General features: G+C 45.2%; 8 protein-coding genes across 8 annotated transcripts; 4 read left to right on the forward strand and 4 right to left on the reverse strand.

The window, feature by feature from the left end:
- Nucleotides 1–3,499: 3,499 nt before the first annotated feature.
- BJ212DRAFT_1214378 (uncharacterized protein) lies at nt 3,500–3,880 on the reverse strand (the record flags this gene model as incomplete). Its single annotated transcript, XM_041329281.1, has 1 exon — nt 3,500–3,880. A coding segment is annotated over one exon (381 nt), but the record flags the coding sequence as incomplete, so codon positions are not given.
- A 736-nt stretch (nt 3,881–4,616) lies between these two features.
- On the forward strand, nt 4,617–6,579 carry BJ212DRAFT_1589968 (uncharacterized protein; the record flags this gene model as incomplete). The annotated part of the gene is made up of 6 exons (XM_041342474.1): nt 4,617–5,113; nt 5,218–5,402; nt 5,464–5,602; nt 5,698–5,825; nt 6,327–6,392; nt 6,442–6,579. Exons 1-6 carry the CDS (start codon nt 5,074–5,076, stop codon nt 6,577–6,579), a joined length of 696 nt encoding a protein of 231 aa, XP_041188929.1. The 5' UTR covers nt 4,617–5,073.
- Nucleotides 6,580–7,148: 569 nt separating this feature from the next.
- BJ212DRAFT_1280125 (uncharacterized protein) lies at nt 7,149–7,555 on the reverse strand (the record flags this gene model as incomplete). Its single annotated transcript, XM_041331542.1, has 2 exons — nt 7,149–7,245; nt 7,329–7,555. 2 exons carry the CDS (start codon nt 7,553–7,555, stop codon nt 7,149–7,151), a joined length of 324 nt encoding a protein of 107 aa, XP_041188930.1.
- Nucleotides 7,556–7,881: 326 nt separating this feature from the next.
- On the reverse strand, nt 7,882–9,349 carry BJ212DRAFT_1579814 (kinase-like domain-containing protein; the record flags this gene model as incomplete). Its single annotated transcript, XM_041342265.1, has 9 exons — nt 9,271–9,349; nt 9,183–9,211; nt 8,991–9,132; nt 8,874–8,939; nt 8,642–8,821; nt 8,557–8,587; nt 8,470–8,507; nt 8,175–8,420; nt 7,882–8,118 (listed from the first exon to the last, which is right to left on the reverse strand). Exons 1-9 carry the CDS (start codon nt 9,316–9,318, stop codon nt 7,882–7,884), a joined length of 1,017 nt encoding a protein of 338 aa, XP_041188931.1. The 5' UTR covers nt 9,319–9,349.
- Nucleotides 9,350–10,440: 1,091 nt separating this feature from the next.
- On the forward strand, nt 10,441–12,119 carry BJ212DRAFT_1589971 (kinase-like domain-containing protein; the record flags this gene model as incomplete). Its single annotated transcript, XM_041342475.1, has 7 exons — nt 10,441–10,839; nt 10,900–11,008; nt 11,089–11,196; nt 11,232–11,396; nt 11,447–11,563; nt 11,612–11,821; nt 11,874–12,119. The coding sequence occupies exons 1-7, from the start codon at nt 10,694–10,696 to the stop codon at nt 12,117–12,119; spliced, it is 1,101 nt and encodes a 366-aa protein (XP_041188932.1). The 5' UTR covers nt 10,441–10,693.
- Nucleotides 12,120–18,225: 6,106 nt separating this feature from the next.
- BJ212DRAFT_1302834 (uncharacterized protein) lies at nt 18,226–18,802 on the reverse strand (the record flags this gene model as incomplete). Its single annotated transcript, XM_041333331.1, has 4 exons — nt 18,226–18,318; nt 18,368–18,628; nt 18,674–18,736; nt 18,782–18,802. 4 exons carry the CDS (start codon nt 18,800–18,802, stop codon nt 18,226–18,228), a joined length of 438 nt encoding a protein of 145 aa, XP_041188933.1.
- Nucleotides 18,803–19,288: 486 nt separating this feature from the next.
- BJ212DRAFT_1302835 (uncharacterized protein) lies at nt 19,289–20,293 on the forward strand (the record flags this gene model as incomplete). The annotated part of the gene is made up of 5 exons (XM_041333332.1): nt 19,289–19,358; nt 19,388–19,428; nt 19,736–19,780; nt 19,816–19,974; nt 20,138–20,293. 5 exons carry the CDS (start codon nt 19,289–19,291, stop codon nt 20,291–20,293), a joined length of 471 nt encoding a protein of 156 aa, XP_041188934.1.
- A 3,539-nt stretch (nt 20,294–23,832) lies between these two features.
- BJ212DRAFT_1484795 (uncharacterized protein) lies at nt 23,833–24,487 on the forward strand (the record flags this gene model as incomplete). The annotated part of the gene is made up of 4 exons (XM_041340866.1): nt 23,833–23,907; nt 23,956–24,144; nt 24,193–24,336; nt 24,392–24,487. 4 exons carry the CDS (start codon nt 23,833–23,835, stop codon nt 24,485–24,487), a joined length of 504 nt encoding a protein of 167 aa, XP_041188935.1.
- Nucleotides 24,488–25,054: the final 567 nt, after the last annotated feature.

The raw sequence follows: 25,054 nt of genomic DNA on the forward strand, positions 1-25,054 counted from the left end.
TTCGTACCTCTGGACATCCTGTCCTCCTGTCCTCCTGTCCTCCTGTCCTCCTGTCCTCCTGTCCTCCTGTCCTCCTGTCCTCCTGTCCTCCTGTCCTCCTGTCCTCCTGTCCTCCTGTCCTCCGGACCTTTGGACCTCCTATCCTTCCATCCTGTTTCCTGTAGAAGTATTACCTTGCAGCGGGAACTCTCCTGAGCACTTCCTGCATTCCTCCAGAACTCTCCTGCGCTCCTCTGGACGTTTCCCACGCTCCTCCAGAAGTCCTCTAGTGCTCTCCAGCAGAGTAGCCAGCCTCTGGACTTCATTGGACCATCATCAGACCTTGTATGAAATGAAGGGCACATACTCGGGTAAGGGGCACAGCGTACGAGCTGAGGCCAAGCCCCTCTGAGTCAGTCTCTCTCTCCTTTGAGCAACATGGTTCTTAACAGACACATGTGAGCCAATGCAAGCACTTGAGGATGCAAGAACAGATAGATACTTGACCAAACAGTTACAAACTAAGTACTACATCAGATGCTTAGAGACAACATCTTCAATAACAAGTGGTGAACTTGTAGCAAACACTGTTTGATTCACTTCTGACATTTTGATGGGCTATGAGAGGTGTCCAATTTAAGTGCACTGTTGCTATTGACCACAGACTCATCCAAAGTTCACTTTCTGGATCTGCCAACTTGTAGCACAGTGGTGCTAGGCCATGGAGAGGGGAAGGGTGGCAGAAGCTTCTGCTGTTGAGTGCTGGGAATTGGGACCAATGGCTGACACCCATTCATTAGGCTGTGTGTTGAAGGTTCAAACTGAGGATGAGAGAATTAAAAAATGGTTTCACAAAATGAAAAAAAATGGTCGAACCTGAAGCAAGGCACTAGCCTTTGCAAGCTTCTGCCCCTTGGATAAAATATCAAGGCAAGATGGCAGTCTCTTCAAGCACCACTGCCGTTTGAGCTAGGAATGGAGGTGATGATTCCAGAAAGCTCAAAATATATGATTGAGAGCATCATCCATGGATTTGGAGCACATAACAGGTGAACAACCCAGTTTTGAGATGCATACTTGAGAGTGTCAGAAGATGATTGACTTTGTGCCTGTGCCTCATTGGTGAAAGTTATAAAGGCATTCAGAGCATGAGTAATATCCCTCAAGAAATCTGGCAAGCTTTTGAGCTGCTGGACCACTTTAAAGGTTGGCAGGGAAGCCAATTCTGGGACAATGATATAATTGCTGATTGCTTCCACCATTCTCAAGAATTCTTCCATAGTTGCCCATATGGATCCCACAGGAATGGATTGCCACACTTGGCCATGGGGTGTCTGGAGCCAGTTTTGCCTGCCTGGGGTCTGAAGCCAGTCTAACCCTCTCTGGATCTGGAGCCAATCTAACCCTTTCTGGGTCTGGAGCCAGTTGTACCCTTCCTGAGTCTGGAGCCAGTCTTGTCCTCTCCAGCTTTGCAGTCACTCATGTCCTCCCTCAAGCTGCAGCCGGTTTTATCCTCTCTCAGTTTGTCCTCCCTGGGTCTGCAGCCAGTCCTGTCCCTTCCAGGTCTGCAACCAGTGTTGTCCTCCCTTGGTCCACAGCCAGTGTTGTCCACCCTCAGTCTGCAGCCACCACTCTCGTTCACCCTTGGTCTGCAGCCACTACTCTCATCCTCCCTTGGGTTGCAGCCACCAGTCTCGTCCTCTCTCTGTCTGAAGCCACTCTCATCCTTCCTCAGTCTGCAACCAGTGTTGTCCTCCCTTAGTCTGCAGCCAGTGTTGTCCTTCCTCTGTCTGCAATCAGTCTCATCCTCCTCAATCTGCAGCCACTCTCGTCCTCCCTTGGTCTGCATCTACCAGTCTTGTCCTCCCTCAGTCTGCAGCCACCAATGTTGTCCTCCCTCAGTCTGCAGCCACTCTCATCCTCCCCCTGTCTGCAGCTAGTCTTGTCCTCTCTAGGTCTGCAACCAGTCTTGTCCTCCCTCAGTTTGCAACCAGTCTCATCCTCCCTCTGTCTGCAGCCAGTGTCATCTCTTCCAGGTCTGCAGCCACCACTCCCGTCTTCCTTCAGTCTGCAACCAGTCTTGTCCTCCCTTGGCCTGCAGCCAGTCCTGTCCTCCCTCAATTAGCCAGTCTTGTCCTCCCTGGGTCTGCAGCCAGTTTCATCCTTTCCAGGTCTGCAGCCAGGCTTGTCCTCCCTCGGTCTGCAACCAGTCTTGCCTTCCCTCGATCTGCACCCAGTCTTGTCCTCTCCAGGTCTGCAGCCAATCTTGTCCTCCCTTGATCTGCAGCCACACTTGACCTTCCTCAGTCTGCAGCCACTCTTGTCCTCCCTCAGTCTGCAGCCACTCTCATCCTCCCTGGGCCTGCAGCCACTCTTGTTCCCCCTGTGTTTGCAGCCAGTTTTGTCCTCCCTGGGTCTGCAGCCACTCTTGTCCTGTCTGGGTCTGCACCCAGTCTTGTGCTCCCTTGGTCTGCAGCCAGTCTCATCCATTCATGCTCTGCACCCAGGCACACCCATCCATAGTCTCTGGCCAATCTTGTAAATCTGAAGTACGATCTCCCCAAAGCCATAGCATACAGATGAGAATTGACAGTGGCTCTGGTGGCCAAACAAGGAAGGATAGCGAAACCTTTAACTGATAAGGGTCCTCAGGTTGCATAGCTTGACTATGTTTCTTCATTTCTGAGAGCACATCCAAAAGGGCCATGCTTTCTGGAATATTTTTCATCATCAAGCAAAAAGAAGAATCAGTGAGTAGGGAGTGAGGTGATTGCATATCGTGTTCACATACTTGAGGGAGGCTGCAGTTTGATGGGTTAGAAACATAGTCACAAATGGACAAGTGATAAATATTCACGGGGAGAGTGCTATCTGTAGGGATATCCATGACAGACCATAGCTGTATCAGTGTTGTCTGTACATCCCTGCCAAAACCAGGGCCAAGAAGTGATGAGATTTGCAAGATGGGAAGAGGGTCTGCAAGTGCAATGACAATGGACAAGTGAATGTAGGCCTGTTTGGGGTCAGTGCATGTGGAGAGGATACTATTGTATAACTTGTACACCTCCATTCCTGGCAGCAGTTCGGTCATTAGCTTGAGCATCAGCTGCAGCTGACCATAGGGATCATCATCTTCATTGCCAATAATGAATTTCATCATTGTAGATGCCACAATGAAACATCTGCCTGCTCGACTTGCTAGCTTTGCAAGATCATCCTCTGATGGCTGAGGGAAATCGAAATGGCAACTTGCAAGCTCCATGAAGGAATGCTGCAAGAAAATATAGATGTCTTGATCAACATTGGCACCATTGAGTGAGATGATGGTAGCAACATCCTCCCCAGAAGTTTTCACAGGTATTTCACACAACAATAGCTGCACCTCCTTGTCCTGAAAGGCTTTGCAGATATGCAATTCTGAGTGACTCATGAGTAGAATGTGTGTCATGGGTAGATCAGGCTCACAAAGAGCCCATGCGAGGGAAAGGATAAGATCAGTGAGCTTTGGTTTGGATGTGCATTCATCAAGGGCATCAATAACAAATGTCAGAGGCAGACACCCACATAATTTGAGTTGAAGATTTTGGAGAGGTTGGAGAAAGAGAGCCTCCATCTGGTCACAGAGAGACTTATCTGGGTCTAGTAGAGTGGGATTGTCACGGATAGCTCTGTTCACATCCTTCCAGATGCTGGGAGAATTGGTGGCAAACTGATAGACAAGAGTCACAAAAAAATACCCAGTCATGCAACATTTCATGTACTTGTGCAAGAAAAAGAATGTTCCTCTGAGCTGCTTTTCGACACTAGTCTGCTCTGTCACTTTTAGACCTCTCATCCTCTCTGCTATGGTGAACACAATGGCAGACTTTCCAACGCCTGCCATTCCATACAGCCAAATAAGTCAATTCTTCTTTGAGTTGTCCAGTAAGTTGTATATGTAGGTGAGGAGATCCATCCAGGTCCCTTCCAAACATTTTGGGTGGGGCTGACACTCTCAGGAGTTGTATTCAGCACCTTTGACAGCAACCTGGGACAGCCTTGCCCAAGTTCCTTCAAATGATGGAAGAACTGTCAAAAAGGTCAGAAAGTGAGAGAGGAACAAGGGTGAGAAAAACCAACATTGTTCCTCACTCATTCACAAAGGTTATGATATGTGTGATGAAATGGACAGATTGAGAGTACTAGCTGGGTGCTGTTAGAAATCATCTGAGTAATATTTATCTCCAGGGACAACGTACAAAGATTCGAAGGATCTGTTAGAGCTGAAGTAAGTTGTTAACTTGAAGTCCTGAAATGTGATAGAGATGGGATAAGATAAATGGTTGTTTCAATCTATAGAAAGCTTGCTGGATAGTAAGATACAATTCAAGGATGAGTGAGCACTTGTCTGGTTGCAGGAGGCCATGAGGTTGCTGTAGTACACCTCATGTAACAGCACTTCTCGGGAGTATTAGAGGTCTCTCAGATGTGTTATCAGAGCCTACCAAAACCTTATATTGCTTCTAGTTCTCGATGTTTAGAACTCGATGTGCACAGCGGCCAGTCCGATTCGGATGTACAAGATCTATCTTCGCACCTATCTTTCCATGCCATACGAAGTTCGTCCTTATAATTAATGGTCAGGAAGTGTTTTATTTCACCATTGGGTACATCCTCAGCACCCGGGTCACTAGCTACACATGAGTCCGCATCATGAATGAACAGCATATGCATCTCTGATTCCTACTCTACAGTCTCCCGAAAAGAAAAACGACAAGCCAAAGTGGAAAAATCAGACGTTAAGCTTGATATTTGAGACGAGTGTGGCAATGACATCATTTTAATATTTGTAGAGTCCGAGTCAGTCTTTTGAAAAGAACTGAGATGCCTGTACGCTACCGCTGGCGCTTTTATAGTAAGTATGTTGATGACTGACATATATGAAAGAAAAACATAGCTAGAATATTGCAGGACGCGAGCCGACGTCACTGCATCACTCGCCCTTCAAGCTGTCCATTTTAGCTTGTGCTCGGACGTATCACTCACTCTCTGTAGTTAATTTCGAATAACCTGATCCTTCGCTCACTTATCTCATCAGATCTCTCTTGCGCCTAGATGGCAAAGCAAAAACTTGAACAGAGGCTTGGCGAGATATGTGAGTCTAGTTTTATTCTTCCTGGACTTTTACTAGCCTGACACTAATTAAGGCCAATGATTTCTGGGGTAATGACACGAACCGTACGCCTCGTCGCTCAGCAGACACATCATCTCCGCTTTATCTGCGCAATTTGTTCGGTTTCCTGCGCTCCGGCACTCGACCTACAAACGCGCCCCCATCAATTCAGCTCCGGCCCCGGCGTTTAAACTTGAATTTGAGCTTGAGCTTACTTCCCGTAAAACTTTCCAGGCATCCCGTCGTCGTAGCCCCTTGCCGTGAGGAAGACGTGAGTAGCCCGTCATCCCCAATACGTGTCCCTTTTTGATACCGTTGCCATTAATTTACAGAGATACGGCATGACCCACGAGACTGACGCAGAAGCAGAAGAGGCTATGCGACGTACGAACAGCAACACAGCCAACAGTTCAACACAGCAAGGACAAGTTGTAGCAGGGCCACAAGGGTCCTGCGGACGACCAGCACAGAGTGCTTAGGGGCAATCTTCCGATTTCGAAGCGGGGGAACCTCTGATAGGATGTTGTGGATTCCATCCCGTCCGTCGTCGGCCTGTATCGAACTAGTCCTTCCATCGGGTTATCATGGAGGCCATTGTGGTGCTTCTGCGAAAACATTCCTCGACGCACACGAGTCAACGCAAGCACTTGAGGACGGAAGAGCGGATGTAGTGGAGGATTCGATGGTGAATCGGGTGGGTTGAAGGATGAGGATAGTGAGTGAGAGTGGGTTGGTGACACCATCGTATGCGAGCCTGGCGCAGGGGATGGTTTGAATGAACTTCAGATGTGTGTAGAATAGTATCAAACACACCGGTCCGTGGATGAGCTGCCGATCAGGGACGCGCAGACAGCAGACAGTTCAAGTCAAGTTGCAGTGGACGCATATTGGTCCTAAAGGATGCTGACGGTGCATGTTGTATGACGAGAGCTGATAGTGTGAGCGAGTTTTGAAGTGCGTAATAGATATCACATGTACCATCCCGTGAACCTCGTGACTGTACAAAGTCTATATAGGCTTGACGAGAAAATAAGAGGGGAGTACAGGTTAAGAGGGCTTCATGTCAACCTGCTGTCCTCTGCTTAGTGGTAGTCCGCTGCGATAGGGTGGTCAACACCAGACGAACACCACATAAATTGAGATTGAGGAGATTGCATGCGATCCTGACTAAGACGCGTCAGCATGAAAAACGCAGGGAGCACAAAACGCTAACGCACAAGATAACAGTTCCGCAAATCCAAGAGCGTCTCAGATCGCACAGGTAACCAGGTTCTATGAAAATGCATTGATTCCAGTATCAGATAATATAGATGATCACGAACGATAATTTCTTCGGCAAGGCTGACACATCGGAAGAGCAAGGGAAACCGGATAATAGACAGGGAGCGGTGGAAGGTGGACGACGAGGAAATCTTGATAGGGTACTCCAGAATGCCGAGAAATGGTAGGAATATCAGATGTTCTCGCGTACAAAAAGATACTAGAGTCCCCACAACGCAGGGTACATTTTGTTCCGAAGACTGTACCCTGCGTTGTCTCCATGTCATGTGCGATCTGCTTTCAAACCTCTAGTTCTCATTCTCCAGATCATCCAAGAGGTTGACTGCTGGGTCAAGTGCCTGAAATGTGTAAGATAGGCCCAACAAGTTTCGTGACCCCCACAAACAAGAACTGTTGAACGTAAGTCTGAAGACACAGTTGAAAGCACAAAATACAGAAGTGATGAAGGCATGAAAGTACTGTCTGCAAATTCTAGATCCGTGAATAAACAATCAAGTCCAGGGCTGAGGGATACACACATCCACTAGGACGCGGGGAATCCACAGCTCTGGATAACGAGTGTAGTTATTAGGTCAAAGGAACGAACGGCAATAAGTACGACGAGGCTAGAGCTCGGAAGTGATAGTGGTATCTAAGAAATACGATCACTGGACTGAAACCATGTTCTCGTGAAAGGTGAGCTCAATTACGAAAGTACTGCGATGGTGTGAAATCTACCTGAACGATACTCCTACGTCTAGAAATATGCCCCGCGAAGGCGGACTACACCATCTTTGAGTCGCTCCGTAATTACAGGACTCGCCGCTGGGCGATATTTGAAATCCTTCGAGTACCTGTGCAAGATGTGAGTCCAGCTCTGCACCATTCACTGGAGCGCGAAGGGGTGGAAAAGTTTTTACACACAATGACAACTCACCTTTCAGCATGAATGATCTTAGTTTGGGATCTATGGGACTGCAACTTGAATGCAGCCCAGAAGAGGAACGCAGTCACGAGAAGGAGTGTAATGCGCTTCCAGAGCGAAGGTATGGGGCGGTTAAAACGGGGATCTGCATGGAATTGCTTGATTTGAGACTGCAGTTGTGGATCAGCTTCGATTTCAGCGGGATCGTTGGTTGAGAGGGCTTGATATTGGGCTGGCATGGTGCCGCTGGTACAGTGGCAAGTCGAAAAGTGAAAGGTGGTACGGTGTATTAATTTTTGGCACTGTGAAAGTGGGTGTAACGGTCGGAGTTTTAAATTGTACTATGTAGCTAGCCGCTGGCGCAACGAAGACGACGGTCGATCTACATGGGTATACTTGTCCAATATAAGCTACCATATTTTAACGTGCATACTGTAAGCTTCGTACATGTGTACTGTACCCGAAAAGTAGCATGTTAATCAAGCTGATTGAGATACTTCCTTTATATATAGGTGAGCCACAACCGCAATCTATGTCCAAAGCGTACAAGACACTCATCGCTGAGCTAGTTGTACAGGGGAGAGCTGACGCTTTTCAGTTCATTTTCCACAAAGGAAGCAGCATCCTCGATGGAAGGACGATCCTTAGGCTTGGCTGACCAACATTTCCGCATGAAATCCAAATGCTGGTGGCTAACGGTCACACCGAGTTCGACCCGATATGGCTCTACGTGCTTGAACTGAGTACCAAATAACTGTGTGGCATCTTTAAGCCACCAGAATGGGGGTCTACCCGAGAAAACCTGTACGATGCAAAATTCAGGTGAAACTCGAACAGGGTCTAGCATACGCGACTCACATGTAACATGATGCAACCGAGCGAAAATACATCGCTCTGACTGTTCGGTTTCGGGATGTCGGTAGCGCTGCTACTGTCACCTGGAATGCTCTCTGGATCCAGTGAGCCGATCAATTCGGGCGCTGACCACCGGACAGCGCCTTTCGAATACGAGTGGTAGTACGATTTGTCACTCTCTGCGAGAGCCAACGAGAGACCGAAATCTGCCAAAAATGCATTACCATCGTGGTCGATCACAACATTTGTCTTCAATTATAGGGTTAGTAAGGACTCCAAAGCATCGAATAGTACATACACTGGTCAGGTCCCCGTGAATTACTCCCTGTTTATGAACTAAAGAAGTTGTCAGAGAAAACGTGTATTCGAAACGGCGATCCCATACGATATCTCAAGCCATGCACCACCTGCTTCAACTAAATAAGAGCATCCATTGAGTAAGGTCTTATATTTGGCATGGTAAATCTCACCAGCTTTAGTTTCTGTTTCATGGTGAGGTTCGTGCGCTTTAGGTAAGCATCAAGTGCCCCGTTGTGCATCCATGTAGAAACAAGGGCAGGCAATGGTCCAAAACCGGAGACCGTGCCATGAAGAGTGAGAACATGCGCATGCTTCAATTTGATCCACACGGCTACTTCGCGGCGAAGTCTCTGCGAGTGTGCATTCAATGCACTCCACATCACGGAATAAATGCTAGCATACTTTCTTCGCTTTTTGGATAGCTTCTTCCTCACGCATGTCCGCGATCCTGATATTTTTGACAGCAACCTGTCCAATGGATATTAGTCGGCGAGGTTCGCGGGGTAATGTCATATGTACCTCAGTAGAGGATTCCGGATCAATGATCATTAAGCACTTCCAGATATCGCCCAAGCCACCAGATGTCACTGGAAAGTCTGATTGCTTCTTGATGGATGTAGCCGGAATGGTGGATGGGTTCACATCGAAGGTCACTCCAAGTCTGTGCCTCGTATTTTTATATATGCAGTTTATGAGGAAAATTGCACTTACGACTGTGCTTCATTTGTACCAGGGGTAACCTGATGGCAAGGTTAGTGAGATTGAATCTAATGAGTGAAATAATATTTTAATGCCTCACAGTTTGGGGCCTTTGAGGTGATGACGGGCGTGACGAGCGGTTACCCATGGTAATGAGTCTACTATTGGTGCAAATGGAGGTCTGCGGTGTTGCGCTGAATCAAAGGGTCAGCAGGAGTGAGCAGGTTTAAGAACAGCTGGTCGCGTCTATTAAATAGTACTATGTAGCCCCATGCCCACCAACTAAATTTGCAAGCACCTGAGTGTGCGGAAGAAATCAGCGCCAGCGCTTAAACCGCATACAGTGATCGAAGAACGGTCGAAAGCACTATGCATGACTGAACTACGTTCAACTCGACAACCTTCTACACGCGGCAGCTAACACCCTGCCATATCGGTGCAATCATGGACGGCGTAAACCTCATCACGATCTTAGATCTAGTCACTAGTATGTAAATGGTTAGCTCTGTCCTGCGGCCTAATCTTCGGCTGATCCTATGAGGCCTGCGGTGGATTTCATTAATCGAGTCGGACCTGAGTCAACATTCAATTGCAGGTGAGGCTCAAGCGAGGTTGCACAGGAAATCTTATTTTCTACCTTGATGGCTTATCATATGCACGTTGTTCTGGGCGCAAGTGATACTACCTGGGAGTGAGGCTAAAATACTTTATCTTGATTCTTGAGAGGCTATACTGTCATATTTATTAATACAGGGCCAAGGATTGAGAACACGAGTTATGCATACTTCAATACCTGGGATCCCCGAACATAACACGACTTTTGGGTTATCATGTAGATATTTTATACAAAAGTGATTCAATTTATCACTGTCTCCTCTGGGCTGTCATACTTCTCTCACCCTAATTGGATGAAGCCAAGGGAGCAGTATGAGAAACATGCGAATTGTACGTACCATAGAGCGCTCGCAGCAATCTATGATAGAACCTTGAAGTGACGAATGATTCATCCCCGAAGTAAGAACGCTGCTAGGAATGGCAAGTCCGTTAGATCGAGCCCACAGACCGCCTGCAGGTTGATCAGACCACGATGATGAAGTGTCCCTCGGCTATTGATCGCGCCGTACCGCAGAGGAAAAACGAATGACTTTGCGCTCAGCTTCACACACCATCGAACTAATTCATTGAAGAAGGCAGGAGGGGACAAATAAGTCATAATATTAAATGATGTTAGACCCTGGGTCCCTTTGTAGTTCTTAAACCTGCTATAACCGTCCGGCCATGTCATGCCTGTTTGTCGGAATCGCCACGTTAGAGCGTCAATTCGCCTGGATAAAGGTGACCTTTATCGCTGGATAGCATGTCACCTCCAGCAAGGCATCATATCGCCGAGCACCAAATTTGCCCGTCACCGCAGGCCTTCTCGAATCTCGACCGTGAGACTTCATCAAGATCTCATCCCGTTCTCATAGGCTACCACCACTGCGATATTATCCCACATTTTTTCCATAAGTTAGATATCATCCATGAAGGTCTCAGAAATTCTCACTCGATTTCAAGCCTGGCTGAATAAATGGGGGTTACGCTTTCTTCTTGCCAGCCTTGGGCTTGGTTTGAAGTCAGCACAAGAGGCGAACGTTAAAACAATACATGGCAAGAATGCGAAGAATAAGTGTGTTTTTTATGTACTTGAATGTCACGCAATTTTTGCTGAGTATCTACGGACTATTAGTCTGCCCGACCTCACTGAGAAAATCAGCAGGGAGTCATCCCGATACCCTGTCGCGCAAGGCAGCTTTGGGGATGTCTGGAAGTGCATATGCAAGCACCCTCCAATTCCAGTAGAGGCGAGTAGATCCTTCAAGTTTGCACCTGTTGTCACACTGGCACGCCCATAATTGACTGTCTCCCTATCTACTAGGTTGCAGTAAAGTGTTTGCGACTTGAGATTCCGAACGATAGTTGCAAGACAAAAATTACCGAGGTTCGGGTGGCTCCGCGCATGGGTACCACATGTTTATTTGCTAATGTACAACACTTCAGAGGCTGGAACACGACTTACAGCGGAACACTCAGCTGAAACACGACAATCTGTTACCTTTGCTGGGAATAACTCAAGGGTTCGGTCCACTGCCTGCTATTGTCTCCCCATGGATGCACAAAGGCTCACTTACTATGCTTCTGGAACATGATTTCGAGCAACTCACTATCACTCGAATGCTCCACATTGTGGGTGTTTTTTTGTGGTGTGGCTCGCATATTAATATTTGCTGTTGCAGCTCAAAGATGTCGCCTCAGCTCTTCAGTACTGTATGCGACAAATGTCAATATTCGGCGCAAAGCTAACAGGAATATTAGTGCACTCAAAAAACATAGTACATGGTGATCTTACCGGCGTGAGTACCATAGATACCTTTATCAAAGGAATTATTGACGCAACTTAGAACAACATTCTCATCCATGAGAACGGCAACGCCTTCGTGACTGACCATGGAATTCTCATTTTTTGTGCCGAGCTCCATGGCACGTCATATATCGGAAGCAATGTGCGATGGGCCGCACCTGAAAACTTTCAAGTCCCGGAAGATGACAAGTCAACGAGCTCGCCCCAATTGGTATCAGACATCTATTCTTTCGGGTGTATCATGTTGCAGGTTTGTGGGTCGATCTTGACACCACGCAGTGTGATTATTGTTCTCTTTGCAGGTCTTCACGGGAAAAGTTCCGTATTCCGAATTTCGAAGTGACCATCAAGTTACCGTGCAGATACTCAGAGGCCGGAAGCCTGCTCGACCCGTGACTCCGCCCATTGCGGATGCTCTATGGGATTTCATGCAGAAGTGCTGGCTTGATGAACCGGAGCGCAGACCTTCAGCCCAGGAAGTCCTGATATTTATACAGGGACAGCTGAAACTGCCATGGGGAAGCTCCCGACTCCCATGCGACTCATGATGCTATGACATGGCAATTTTGTGTGCTGTGCTCTCCGTCTTGCATTCTGTACCATATAATGTTCACAATATCCCATGCCTTAATATTACACACTCTTGTTACTCCCAGGCTTGGATTTCCTCGATAGGCTCGCAGTTCGTAGTTGTTTTTTGCAATGAATGCAGACTAGTAGATACATGATATACTACAGTTGCGGAAAAACAAACTCGATAATTTTGGTCTTCGATTTTTGGGCACTCTCCATTGAATCAAATCAAATATTTAAGCCTACAGATATAGTATTTGGGACATGATAAAGTAATTTGCACGAGCCAATTTCCTCTCTGTGGGGTCCGAAAGTTTTTCACCCTCAAAATTTGGCCAACCCCTAAAAATGGATAGAAAAATACCGAAAAATGCGGAAAACATTCCTTAGCACATTAGCATTGTGATCACAATGTCTGATTCCAAAATTGGATAGTGTGTTGTGAAGGAAAAAATGAACCTGACCAGTGATTGAAATTTGAGTTAGTGCCTACAGCCACCAATCCACCTGCCAAAATGCATTGTGAACGCCCACTCAAGTCCACTCAACAGAGGAATATAAAAGGCCTTCGGAACCAGCTTCATGTGGCTGCACAACAGCAGCATGTCTCATCATCTGAGTCTGAGTCTCCATCAAAAACAATAAGGCTGTCTGACCCTTCAAGTTGTTCACATTCCTCCAGTCATACCTCTGGACACAATACTCACACCTGGCACCCTCCAATCATATTTGACAGCCTGAAGATGGTCAACAACTGTGATGACAGTCAATCAGACATTGAATCAGATGCAGAGGAGATTCCAGACACTTATCTGAATGACAGTGGCCTCTGTTCATGGCTCATTGACCTTGTGGTGTCAATTGATGAGACATGGCTGCCTCCAAAGGAAGCCAAGCAGGTGGCTCAATGAGTGCCATGTCTGAAATTTTACAAGAAGGGTCCAGATGTTGACAGCAAGTCAGCATGAACACAATGACAATATAAAGAACTCCTTCAAAATCAAAAATCACTCACTGGTCTTGGATTCACAGTCCTTACAAAGCCATCCACATCCAAGTTAGCTCTGCCTGCACAGACCACACCACTATCTGAGTCACCCGATAATGTCAGTTCTGCCAGTGACTCAAACTCTGAAGATGCAGGACATACTGTACCTGCATCAGAACTTAGCATGGGTCTTGCCAGCAACTTAAATGCAGAGGAGATGTGGGAAGATGAGCTGCAGGAGCAGGAACAGTTTTTTTATTTTATTTTTTATTCTTGTTTATTGTCCATTGGGGTGTGGCCCTATAGTAGACAATACATACAGTATTTACTTCTGGTGTGGTGATCTATATGGTATCTTGGGAGACTATGCTATTGGTCCTGGCCTAGGTGAGGATGGCAGTGCCATCTTAAGGTGTTGAGGAGAAGTTGTAGGGGTTCCATCTCTGCTGTGGCATGAACTAGCTGTTTTCTTTTGGTGGTGGTGGGGTGACATTGCCAAAAGTTTGTTTGAGTCTTCTTGTATGTGCAATGAATTGGAGGAGGGGTCTGGTGTTGTTGCAATTTTTTAGGAGTTGTTGGAGTTGGTTTGCGCATGGACCAACTTCTGTGTGTAATGCTGTTTGTTGGCAGAAGTATGTTGGACATTTGAGGAGAAAGTGTTTGACTGATTCTTGGTGGGCATTGCATTGTGAGCAGTGAGCTGAGGTTGATTTGGATATGTGGAAGAGGTGTTTGTTTAGCAGAATGTGGCCTGTATGAAGTTGGAACAGGAGAGAGCTGTGGCAGCAAGGGAGGGGGTCTATCATGCTAGCAAAATGTTTTGAAGGAGCTGTTGGGTCTATTGCATGGAGTCTTTGGTAACACAGTGCTTGGTATGTGATGAGCTTTGCTTCCTTCTTGATGGTGTGTTGGAATTGTTGTTTTGCTGCAGATTTGTTGATTGGGAGAGTGATGGGGGAGCTGGTGCATGTTCTTAATGATGTGGGGAGGGAGTTACCTGCTGATGTTTCTCCTCTGGCTGCTCTCTTGGCTAGTTCATCTGCTTGTTCATTGCCTTCTGCTCCTAGGTGGCCTGGTACCCATCTGATGGTGAGTTTTCTTCCATTGTCTAGGAGGAGTAACTCTCTGAGATTGTTGTGGAATTTGTCAATTAGGTAGTTGCCTGGCTTGGAGGTGAAGGCATTCATTGCTTTGATTGCTGCTTGGTTGTCCACTCCTAGTGCCATTGAGCCTCTTCCTCCCACTACTTTCAACAGCTCTACCACTGGGATCATTCCTAATACTTCAGCTTCATATACTGTGTGGTCCTTTGTGCTTCCCATGTTAAAGTCTCTCTCATCTATTCTTTCGTCTCCTCTCATCAGTACTGCTGCTGCTCCTACTCCTTCATCCACTGCTGATGTGTCTGAATATACCTTTAGGTCCTCATTCACTTTGTCTTCTTCTTTCATTGTGTCTTCCTTGGAGTTTGCTATGCTGATACTGGTATCCAGTGTCCTACATGATTTGGGAATCATGCATGGACATGACTACTAGGTAGCCCCCTAAAAGACAAAGTCTGTTAGCTTAGGCATCAGGCTAGTCAACCCATACCTTGGTTTCAAACCTTGGTCAAATAGTTCAGTTCCCCCTCTGTGATTCATGAATTTATTATATCTTGAAGAAAAGTCATTTGTGAGATGGGAATCACATAATGACCTAGTTGATATTGTGAAGCAATAAGAAGGTTAAGGTATTGCCTTGCCTTTGGCTTATTCACTTTGGCTAGAGAAAACCATAGAGAAAAGTTCAAAGCCCAACAAAAACCTATCTAAAAAGCCTGTGTTTCGTGTCTTGTTATTGTATTATTATTTCTGAGTTGTTTTCTCTAGTATTTCCTTGATTTATCTTTCTATTGGGATGCTCTGACCCATCAGATACTTCACAAAATTGTACCTACAGGGTATGATGTCATAATGATGTCATATGGCTCCACAGATACTCCTGCAAGTATTCTGTTGAAAGTTATGATGTCATGATGATGTCATTTGTTCTGGAATGTTCTGCTCCACTTCTGATGTTATTGCTCCGCTTTTTTACTTACATAATATTCCCACACAAAATGTATACAAGGAAGGCCCATTCTCCCCCCAAAAAATAGGATCTCCCACTTGCAATCATTTGAATCTTAGTTTGAGCTACTCACTGTGAAGATTGTTGCTTACAAAGAAAGCCCCTTTGAAGTACCAGGTGCAGGGAAAAGACATTCCCTTGAGATTACATGAGTTTCTTACAATAGAAACTTAGTTTATTTGAGACCAGCTTCTCACCTAGTTTTCTGATATTGTCCAACATGAGCTTTGGTCAATCTGTTCATTTGTGAGACCCACTTCTCACCTAGTTTTCTGATATTGACCAACACGAGCCTTGGTCAATCTGATTGTTTGTGAGACTGTCATATCTGCATATCTGGATCTCAGATCCAACCCTTATCTCTTCTCAGATCCACATCTTATCTCCCTCCAACATCTCATCATTCAACCTGTCCACTTGTCTGGTCCGGTCCACAACTCATCTGAATCCACAACCAGCACTTGTCCCCTTTCGGTAACCCCCTAACTCCGGTATTTTGGTTATCTGTATATCCGTCCTGCTCCCTTATCTGCTACCTATGTTTCATTTCCGTTTCATGATTTGTGATCCATTTCTACTTACCAATAGACTATCCACATGCTTCGTACATAGCCTTGGACTCTGCTGATTGATCATTCTGTTAGATACCTATAGTATATAACCTCCTGTAACTTTCTGTAGTACCTTGGTTCAAATATCATCTTAGTTCTGCTCATTCCTGTCCTCTGGACTTGAGTACCTCTACTCTCATCACCCTCCGAGACTTAGGATTGATTCCTATAGTCTATCCGTATCTGCCTCTGTCCCCAACAGTCCATTACCATTAGTTTCTAGTCTGGACTCATCCAGAAGTCATCTGGATCCATTACACTACTTGTCTGACCTTCTGGACACGTTAGCCTTGCCTTCCTGAAATAAGGGGCAATACTCAGGTAAAGGGCACAGCGCATGAGCTGAGGCCGAAGCCCTTCGGAACCAGTTATCCTTTGAGTATGACCTTAACAGAGACCACTTTCTCACCACTTTGTGCCTATTTGACCAACCAGTCTTTGGTTAATGTATTCATATTTGAGACCATTGTCTCTACAGAAAATTATCTTAACAAGGAACCATGTTCCAGTGTCTAGATGGTTTATCCTAGACAAGTTTATAAGTTGGGATAAAACACAAAAGCTCTGGCTAAGTTAATTACATAGATTGGTTTAGCAAGCCTCCCAAGAACTCACACATTATCTACCATGAAAGAAGAAAAGTCATAGACCATGTTAATTGAGGACTGGCAAGAAGTCTTATCCTAGTGTAATTGTGGTGTCATTACATTTTACATGCATTTATATAAGACCCTTGGTTATTAAGACAATGGACTATAGGCTGAAGAAGCACAATGGGAATGAGATGAGTTGGGCAGATGTTCTGACAGGAGTAGAGATCACCATCTCAGAACTGGCAGAGGACATACAAATATTCTTGGGGATTGCAACCAAAGGCTACCTCATTATGCATGAACAACCATGGTGCTGTTTTGTTCTCCTTTTCAGTATTGCAAACAAGAAGTATCATGTGCATTACTTGGACTATTCTGGGATAATAATCTCAGCATCTATCTTAATTGATCTGTACCCTGTATGTTTCATTGATGTCTTGAACACCATGACACTAGTGAGTCACTCTGCACTTGGTCTTGATCCCACTATTCATGTTTGCAACTCCCTTTGCTGAGGCACTCCTCACAACAAGGGGGAGTTGATGTCATGCCAACTGGAGCAATAGGTTGGGTTATAGATGATGTAGGTAAGGTATACTGGATTTTGGCCATTTTGTGGAAAAGCTGTGGGCTTTTTCACACAGAACCATTTGTTATCGTGTCCAGCACAAGAATACCAAGAAGGAGTATGCATTAAAGGACTGTTGGGTAGATATTGACTCCCTAGATCACAAGGTCAAGTTTCTTCAGGCAGTTGATGGTGTTCCAAATGTGGTCCAGCTAGTAAAGTATTGGAATGTTGAGTATGCTGGATGTGTCAACAGCACATTAAATATTTGCAACCATCTTTGCAATCACCTCCCAGATTCACCAATATTCACCAACAAAATTCACTGATGCATACTTTTGACTCCCTGTGGACTCCCACTGACCACCTTTAAGTCTGTACCTGAGCTAGTCAATGTTTTTCTTGACCTTGTTGCTGGTGAGTCCCCATGGTATTCATCAAAATTTACAATGCTAACAGATGCTGGTAGCCCATAAAACACTGACATTTGAGCAGGAGGTTCTTCATGGAGATCTCAGCCCAAACAATCTCATCATACACAAGGGAAAGGGATACTTTATCGATTTTGACCACACCAAATTTGTCCAACTTCACAATCAGGCAAAAGATTTGCATGGAACCATAAGTTTGAAAATTGATATCAATATCTTCTGTAGTGCTTATTTTTATTTTTTGAAGGGAATGATACCATACATATCCTGTTGCCTTCTCAAGTTGATGGGAGGCATTCCAACTCCTGAGTCAGTTGATCATAGGGCCTCTGATGACCTCAAGTCTTTATTCTATATTCTCCTTGAATTTACAACCATATATGGTGGGCCTGGTGGTCTAATCATGGTGTAGGGATTTCATTTACTGTGGGCTTGTATAGGCAGATATTACTTAGTGTTATGTTCGCACTTTTGGTGCTTATGTAATCATCATAGTTTTCACCATCTACCAGTACCAGTCTGAGACTGAGAGTTTATAGCATGATTTCCTATCCTCTCTGAGCACTGAGCTTAGTCCAGAAACCCTTTAGGGTTGAATAGCAGCTAGGCATAGCACATTTAGCCCAACATTAGAAGTCTACTTTCCAGTTCTCTTCTTGTTGTGTTTCCCACAATGGGCAGAGAGGTGCCCCCAAAAAACACCTGTAGATAGAATAAAGTGTATATTATGATGGACAGAGATGGTCTTGGGACTAGTGGAAGCCTCAAGAAAGAGTTCCTAATGGACAAATCCCTGAGGTACGAGCCTGTGCCATACTTCCAGGCTTGCTGTCCCATCCTCTAGGACTAGTGCATGGCAATTAGAGATGCACTAGTAAACAATAAGGAAGTCTCTCATGACCACATCCATGAGATCATACAATGGGGGCTGGATAACATTGACAGCTTTCTGAGTCCTGAGATATTATTCCCTCTACCTCTGATGTTGTCTGCTGCTCCCTTGGGAACCTCAGTTTCTTCTCCAGCCATAACTCAGGGTCTGCTGCCTCATCATTCAAGCTGGATAAACCACCCTGCACATTCATCAGTACCATCTGGCCCTTTGGCATTGTTTGCACCTCCTCCTCCACCTTCTCCATCTGTTTTGATGAATTGACCTTGTTATTCTTGGATAAACTGCCCTGCACATTCATCAGTACAATCTGGCCCTTCATCATTATTTACACCTCCTCCTCCACCTTCTCCATCTGTTTTGACAAATCATCCTTGTCATTCTTGGATAAACTGCCCTACACATTCATTGGTACCATCTGGCCCTTCATCATTATTTGCACCTCCTTCTTCACCTTCTCCATCTGTTTTGATGAATCATCCTCATTGTTCTTGGTGGAAAAAGAGGGAGCCTGAGGTTTTCATGCTCTAACTCATCACTGTGTAAGTGTTATGATCAAGCTAAGTCTGTGACAAGCAAACAAAGTGAGTGAGTAATGTAGAACTTGGATTGGGGCTCACACCAAGCCTGCTGCAACTAGTGGGTGTTTGTAGGTATGAGTTCACAGCAATCAATCTAGCTGTGAGGGCTATGATCGATTATCAATGATTATGATGGCGAGTCGTCAATCATTCTCTTCATAGGGCTAGAGATGTTGGCAGTGATGAGCTCCAATGAAAGTACTTGCTAAAGAGGAGAGCTTGCTTAGGGCTCAAAGGGTAGGCAGTATAAACCAAGTAGACTCAAGTTAGAGAAATACAAGTGCTACCCATAAGGTATATATACTGTTGGAAGGGATAAGGGCAGGTCTGCCATATTAGTGGTAAGGGTAGAGGACAAACAAGTCACAATGAGTCAAGATACCAAAGTAAGTAGAAAGTACTGGTTGAACAGTAAGGGTAAAGAGGACATGAGTCATGGTGAGTCATGACAAGTCAAAATACCATAGTAAGTAAGAAGTACCAGTTGGGCGGTAAGGGCATAGGGTCAGTGAGTCATTGGACGAACCAAGGATAAGGTACAACCAACAGAATGGTTGGTGGAGCGATCAAGAGAAAATGATAGAACAATCAAGAAGGAGAAAAGGGGTGATCACCCAAAGAGGAAAGAGTCCAGTGAGGGCATGAGTGGGGAAAATGAATAGGGGCTAAACAAGTGGATGTTACTGTAACAGTAAGCACTGTGATGCATTATATACACTTTATATGCATGGAGCTCAAGATTTATTATGATTGCAAAACATCTAGATATTAGGTCTCAGAACTTTGTATCCTTAGATTTTCTTAGTTCTTTGTAGTATTCCAGTCAAGCGCTCAGTGTGAGGCCACTCAAACTGTCTTATGTAATTGATAAATATTTACTAGAATGCACCTGCAGCCAACCTTCAGCACCAATCCCTTCACCCAATGCCTCCCAGGAAGAAAGCCAGATGTACTTCTCCAGGCAATAATTCTGGGAAGGATGCCAAACCTGCACAATGAGGTGTATGATCTAATCAAGGTGTTGGAGGTCACATTGCCCAGCTGCAAAAAGCTGGTGAGAGGGTAATGGTGGCCCCAACAAGGTAAGGGAAAAAGAACACTGTCAAAATCAGCAATTCAGCAGATAACCCAATTGCTCCTTCACAAGTTGCAAGAGCAAAGAAAAGAGTTAGTGTTTGGTTTTTGGGCTACCCAGCTAACAATGAACATTATTCCAGGCTCCTGCAAAGATATCTGTGAAAGCCAGCACTGTATGGCCAGAGCGCCAACATGCTCACTCTCCACATCCCTTCCTGCACACTGCCCACCATTCTGATAGGTTTGGGCTTAAGCCACTGTATGCTACTGATGGTGACAATCAGGATGTGACCTAACCCAGTCACAGCCAGAAGACTAGAGCTACAGAACCAGGTACTAGGAATTATAGACAGCAAGACTCACTAGATCATCATGGTGATAATCTTGAGTATGATGCTGATGAAAACGACATGCGAGACAATGAAGATATTTTCAGAAGCTTTAATGACAGCAACCAGCAAGATGAACAAGATTACAAACAAGACAATGACAAAGATGACAGTGAGGACCACAACAAAGACAATGATGATGATGACAATGACAATGACAATGACAATGACAATGACAATGACAATGACAATGACAATGACAATGACAATGACAATGACAATGACAATGACAATGAGCAAGATTCAAGGCAGGATCTGCAAGCATATCAGAACAGGTATCATGATGACAATGATCTAATGGAGTTAGACCAAGCCCAAGACTCAAATATCCAGGTTGATGAGTGTGATGATCCAGGTGTTTTTGATGTCCTTGAGCACCATCAAGCAAAAAATGGACAGTGCAAGGCTCCTTCACCAAGTTGCCTGTTAAGTGTAACCAGTTTTTTACACTTGAATTTGCAAATACTGACCTGCCCTAGTCCTCTTGTGGATACTCATGTGCACCTGCTCAATCATGGTCTCCCCATCAATATACATCCCAGTGTGTATGTTCTCATTTTTACCAAAGTTTGTTTCTGATTACCTCTGACTCTAGGTGTCTCAGAGTACACATGCTCCATCTGGTCATGTGAAGTCTCCTCAGCATGCACCTCAAAATGCACTGTTTACAAAGTCTTCTGCTTGTAGATCTGATCATCTTTCTGCTACTTGTTCCAAGTCTCTGCACCCAAATGCATATTGCGCTTCCACTCATAGACTGTCTCCTCGTTGACACTCCCCAACTCAATCAACCCTCATCAGTTGCTCCAAGTCTCTACACATGAATACTTCTTGTGCTTCCACCCATAGACCATCTCCTCATCATTCAGCCATGATGTCCAGTTGCACACAGCCTCCCTCTCATGGGCACACCTTGTCACAGGCTTCACCTAGTCATGCTAGTCAGTCAGATTATGAGCCTTCACCTGTTCCTGTTTCAGGCCATTCCCAATCTCCTAGTCTTACACTCAATAATTGCGACCAACCTAAACACAAAGGGGAACAGACTAAGAATCAATCAAATCCCTTGAAACTTGGGTTTTACCCATCATGCTGGCAGGCATTTCTTCAGGCAGCAAAGTTGTAAATGCACCTGCAGGCAGTACTGACACATCCAATTCCAGAGCATTCTGATGCTGTAGAACTTGTGCAAGAAGTCCTAGATGTAGTGTTATGGAAGTACCACTCAAAGAAGATTGGATTGGAGCAAGGTAGGTACCCTCCATACTGTTGGAGGTTGTCATATCCTGTATGCCAGACATAGATCCCACCATATTCCCACACTTTCTGGACCTATTTCCAGACCCCATATCCGACTCATTCCCAGATCCCCTTCCACTGTGTGCTCCATATCTAAGCAGGATTAGATCTGCTATGGAATTACCCCTGAGCTCCAGACCTCCAGATCTTTACTACTGGCCTGATCCACACACCCCTATCCTGTCCACCCTATGCACATTCCATCCAGCAAGACATCCAGACTTTACCTCCTCTTGGATTCTGGACTACATCTACCACCTCACATATCTCAGTCCTGTTTCCACCTTGCCTTCTGGATTCCCAGATCTCTGGACCTCCGGATATTAACTGTTACTATCTCTGGACCTATTCCCACCCTCCATCCAAGATCCTGTGCCTATCCCCATTTAGGCATCTCTGCCTTTCTGGTGAAGGTTCAACAGCTCTGCTAGCTTGCAGGGCAAAAGAAAGAAAAAGAGCTCTACCTCTGGGGTGAGAGGAAAGCCTACTGACTCTCTAGATGTTGGTTGAAGTGCGCCAGGTGATATGTTCGACCCTTAAGGGAAGCAAAGAAAGCAAATATCCACTAAGTGACACCAGGTCAACTCTGGTGAAGTGCGCTTGTGGGAATATGGAGCGCATAGGAGTGCGAAGCATGGGAATAAGGCACAAGCTGTGCATGAATGTGTAAAAAACTAGTGAATGGTGTGAAGATGTAAACTGGGACTGCTGAATGGTGACTGATGCTGATGGACTGTTGCTGAGGGCTAGGGTGATGACTGAAGCATGCTAACTGAAGATGATGATTCTCACTATGAGATACTAAGTGACATGATGGTGGTTGGTGTATGAAAACTTCCTAGGCCACAGGTAAGCTGTGCCTTGGTGCACTCCCAGGGCTCAGAAGCAAATAGGGAGTGCTCTAAGTATGTAAATGATGTAAATAAGGGTTCATGATGGAATAATATATCATATGATACCAGAAATGGTCTGATATGAGAAATAAATGAAAAGGGACTCACTAGGGGACTGGTTGGATGATGGATGGATGCTCCCAGATGCTGTGCGACATAAGGCAACCAAGCGTGGGAAGAGCGCGCTAAGCATGTGCGCGGGAATGTGTCGCATAGTGTGGGAAAGTGTCGCACCTCTGGCACATTTTGTGGGAAAGTCATAGATGGTGAGTTGTACACTATACCAATTGTTGTGAGTCATAATATGGGTGATATATGCCTAGAGGAATCTCGTTCCCTACACTGGTTCTCAGTTATCTCTGTTTCCATCTTGCTGATTGATCCTTGTACTAGTTTCATCTCTGAGTTCATTTAGTTATGTTCCATCTTACTTACCAATGTGTTTCCACATGCTCATACATAGTCTTGCTCCATTGCTTACTAATCCTCTCAGATATCCTCTAGTATATAACCCCTGTACAACTCCTGTAGAGTCCTCAGTCCGAATATCATCTTAGATCTGTCCTCATCATCTTAGATCCTGTTCTACTTGCCAATCTTCTTCCATACTTCAGTCCATCTGAGTTTGTCCTTTTCCATAAGGCCTAGGGATGGATTCCCTAGGCTGGAATTCCAGACCTTCAGATTTGTCCCCTATGTCTCTGTCTCAAGTCTAGGGATTGCTTCCCTGGGCTGAAGTCTTGCCTTTCTGGCACTTACCCTCTCTCCAGACTTTGGTCCACTTCCTGTCTCTCCGACTCTACCTAAGGGTAGTCTACCTCTGTTTGCTTCTACATTGGACGAAGTCCAATGTAGCCCCTATTCCTTCCGGACCTCTGGACATCCTGTCCTGTGCACCTCTGGGTGTCCTGTCCTTTGGATGTTCCATCCTCCTAACCCTTGGACATCCTGTCCTCTGGAACTTTAGTCCTCCTGTCCTCCAGACCTCCTATCCTTCCATCCTGTTTCCTGTAGAAGTATTACCTTGCAGTGGGAACTCTCCTGAGCACTTCCTGCATTCCTCCAGAAATCTCCCGCACTCCTCTGGAAGTCCTCTAGCACTCTCCACCAGAGTAGCCAGCCTCCAGAAGTCCTCTGGACTTTGTCGGACCATCATCAGACTTCCTCTGAAATGAAGGGCACATACTTGGGTAAGGGGCACAGTGTATGAGCTGAGGCCAAGCCCCTCTGAGTCAGTCTGTCTCTCCCTTGAGCATGGTTCTTAACAGAGGTTCCAATCTGATGTCCATAGGATATTTTCCAGAATATGGTGACCAGATGTCACAGTTCGTGAGTACAGGGTACTGTCTGTGAGCATGCTTACTGACAAGTGATTAGCTTTGCAACAACTTGTTTACATTCCATACAGAGCTCAAGAAAATCATCATCTCTCTTGTGAAACAATTATATGGCATCTTTCCGAAGGGCAGCATGATGCATAAGCACTCAGTGCAGAAACATGTTACTGAAGCAGCATCTAAACTGATCAAGTCCAGTGACTACCTTCAGCTTCCTGACTTGTCTGAGGTCAGTGATGACTGCATGGGGTAATATCTTGTTGTATTGATTTTTTAGGGCAAGTACAAGAACTTCATATCACAGGTTCTTAAAGATGCATGCCAAGATTTTTACTACAGCAATGGCAAAAAAGCACTGAAGTTAACAGACAAATTCCAACACTCAATTCCTGTTAATGGCATCATTCTCATAACCACTGTTGTATGATTATTTCATTTTATTTTATTTCATTTCCGCTGCTGATCAGTCTCCACAGGCAAAAGGCATTCTAACTGGGTTCTGTGAAACTGGTACAGATAAAGTCCCAGATTTTTCCACTGATAAATGCAGGTCCAATTTCAACTCCCTGTGAAAATCATTGATATGTTAATGGATATCCCAAGTGTCATCAAGAGCTTGAAGATATGTTGGAGGAATGGGCTGAGTCTGGGATGATGAATGGGCTTTGCAATGATTCAGATGGTGGCTCAGCAAATGAGGATGTCAATATCATTATGTAGTGCTAGTCTTTTGAATTGCATCATTGTTTTGCCGTCCATTCAATTGTCTTTTGTGAACATTGTCAAGTTTGTCCAAGTCTGTGCAATCTGTACAATCTGTACAATCTGCATCAGCAAAATCACAAATGACTTAACCTGCCTTTTTGATATTTTCCCATGATATAAGCCACAAAATGAGCCTGAGTCTCAAAAGACGTGTCAAGGCCACTTGCTTTCTTAAACTGTCTCAATTTGTCTTGTGCCAACTTTTCATGTGCTGCACAAGATGAAAAAACTCACAAAAGAGCAAAAATATGTCATTAGAATGTCCTAGATATCATCAGAAAAGTGACTGCAGAAGATTCAAAGATGGAATAGGAGGTAATCAAGCCAGACAAAAGATGCATAAATGACAGAGAAAGTCATTAAAAGCTGCATGA

This window comes from Suillus subaureus, assembly GCF_016647635.1.
Source record: "Suillus subaureus strain MN1 chromosome Unknown BJ212scaffold_36, whole genome shotgun sequence".
Classification (NCBI taxonomy): Eukaryota; Fungi; Basidiomycota; class Agaricomycetes; order Boletales; family Suillaceae; genus Suillus; species Suillus subaureus.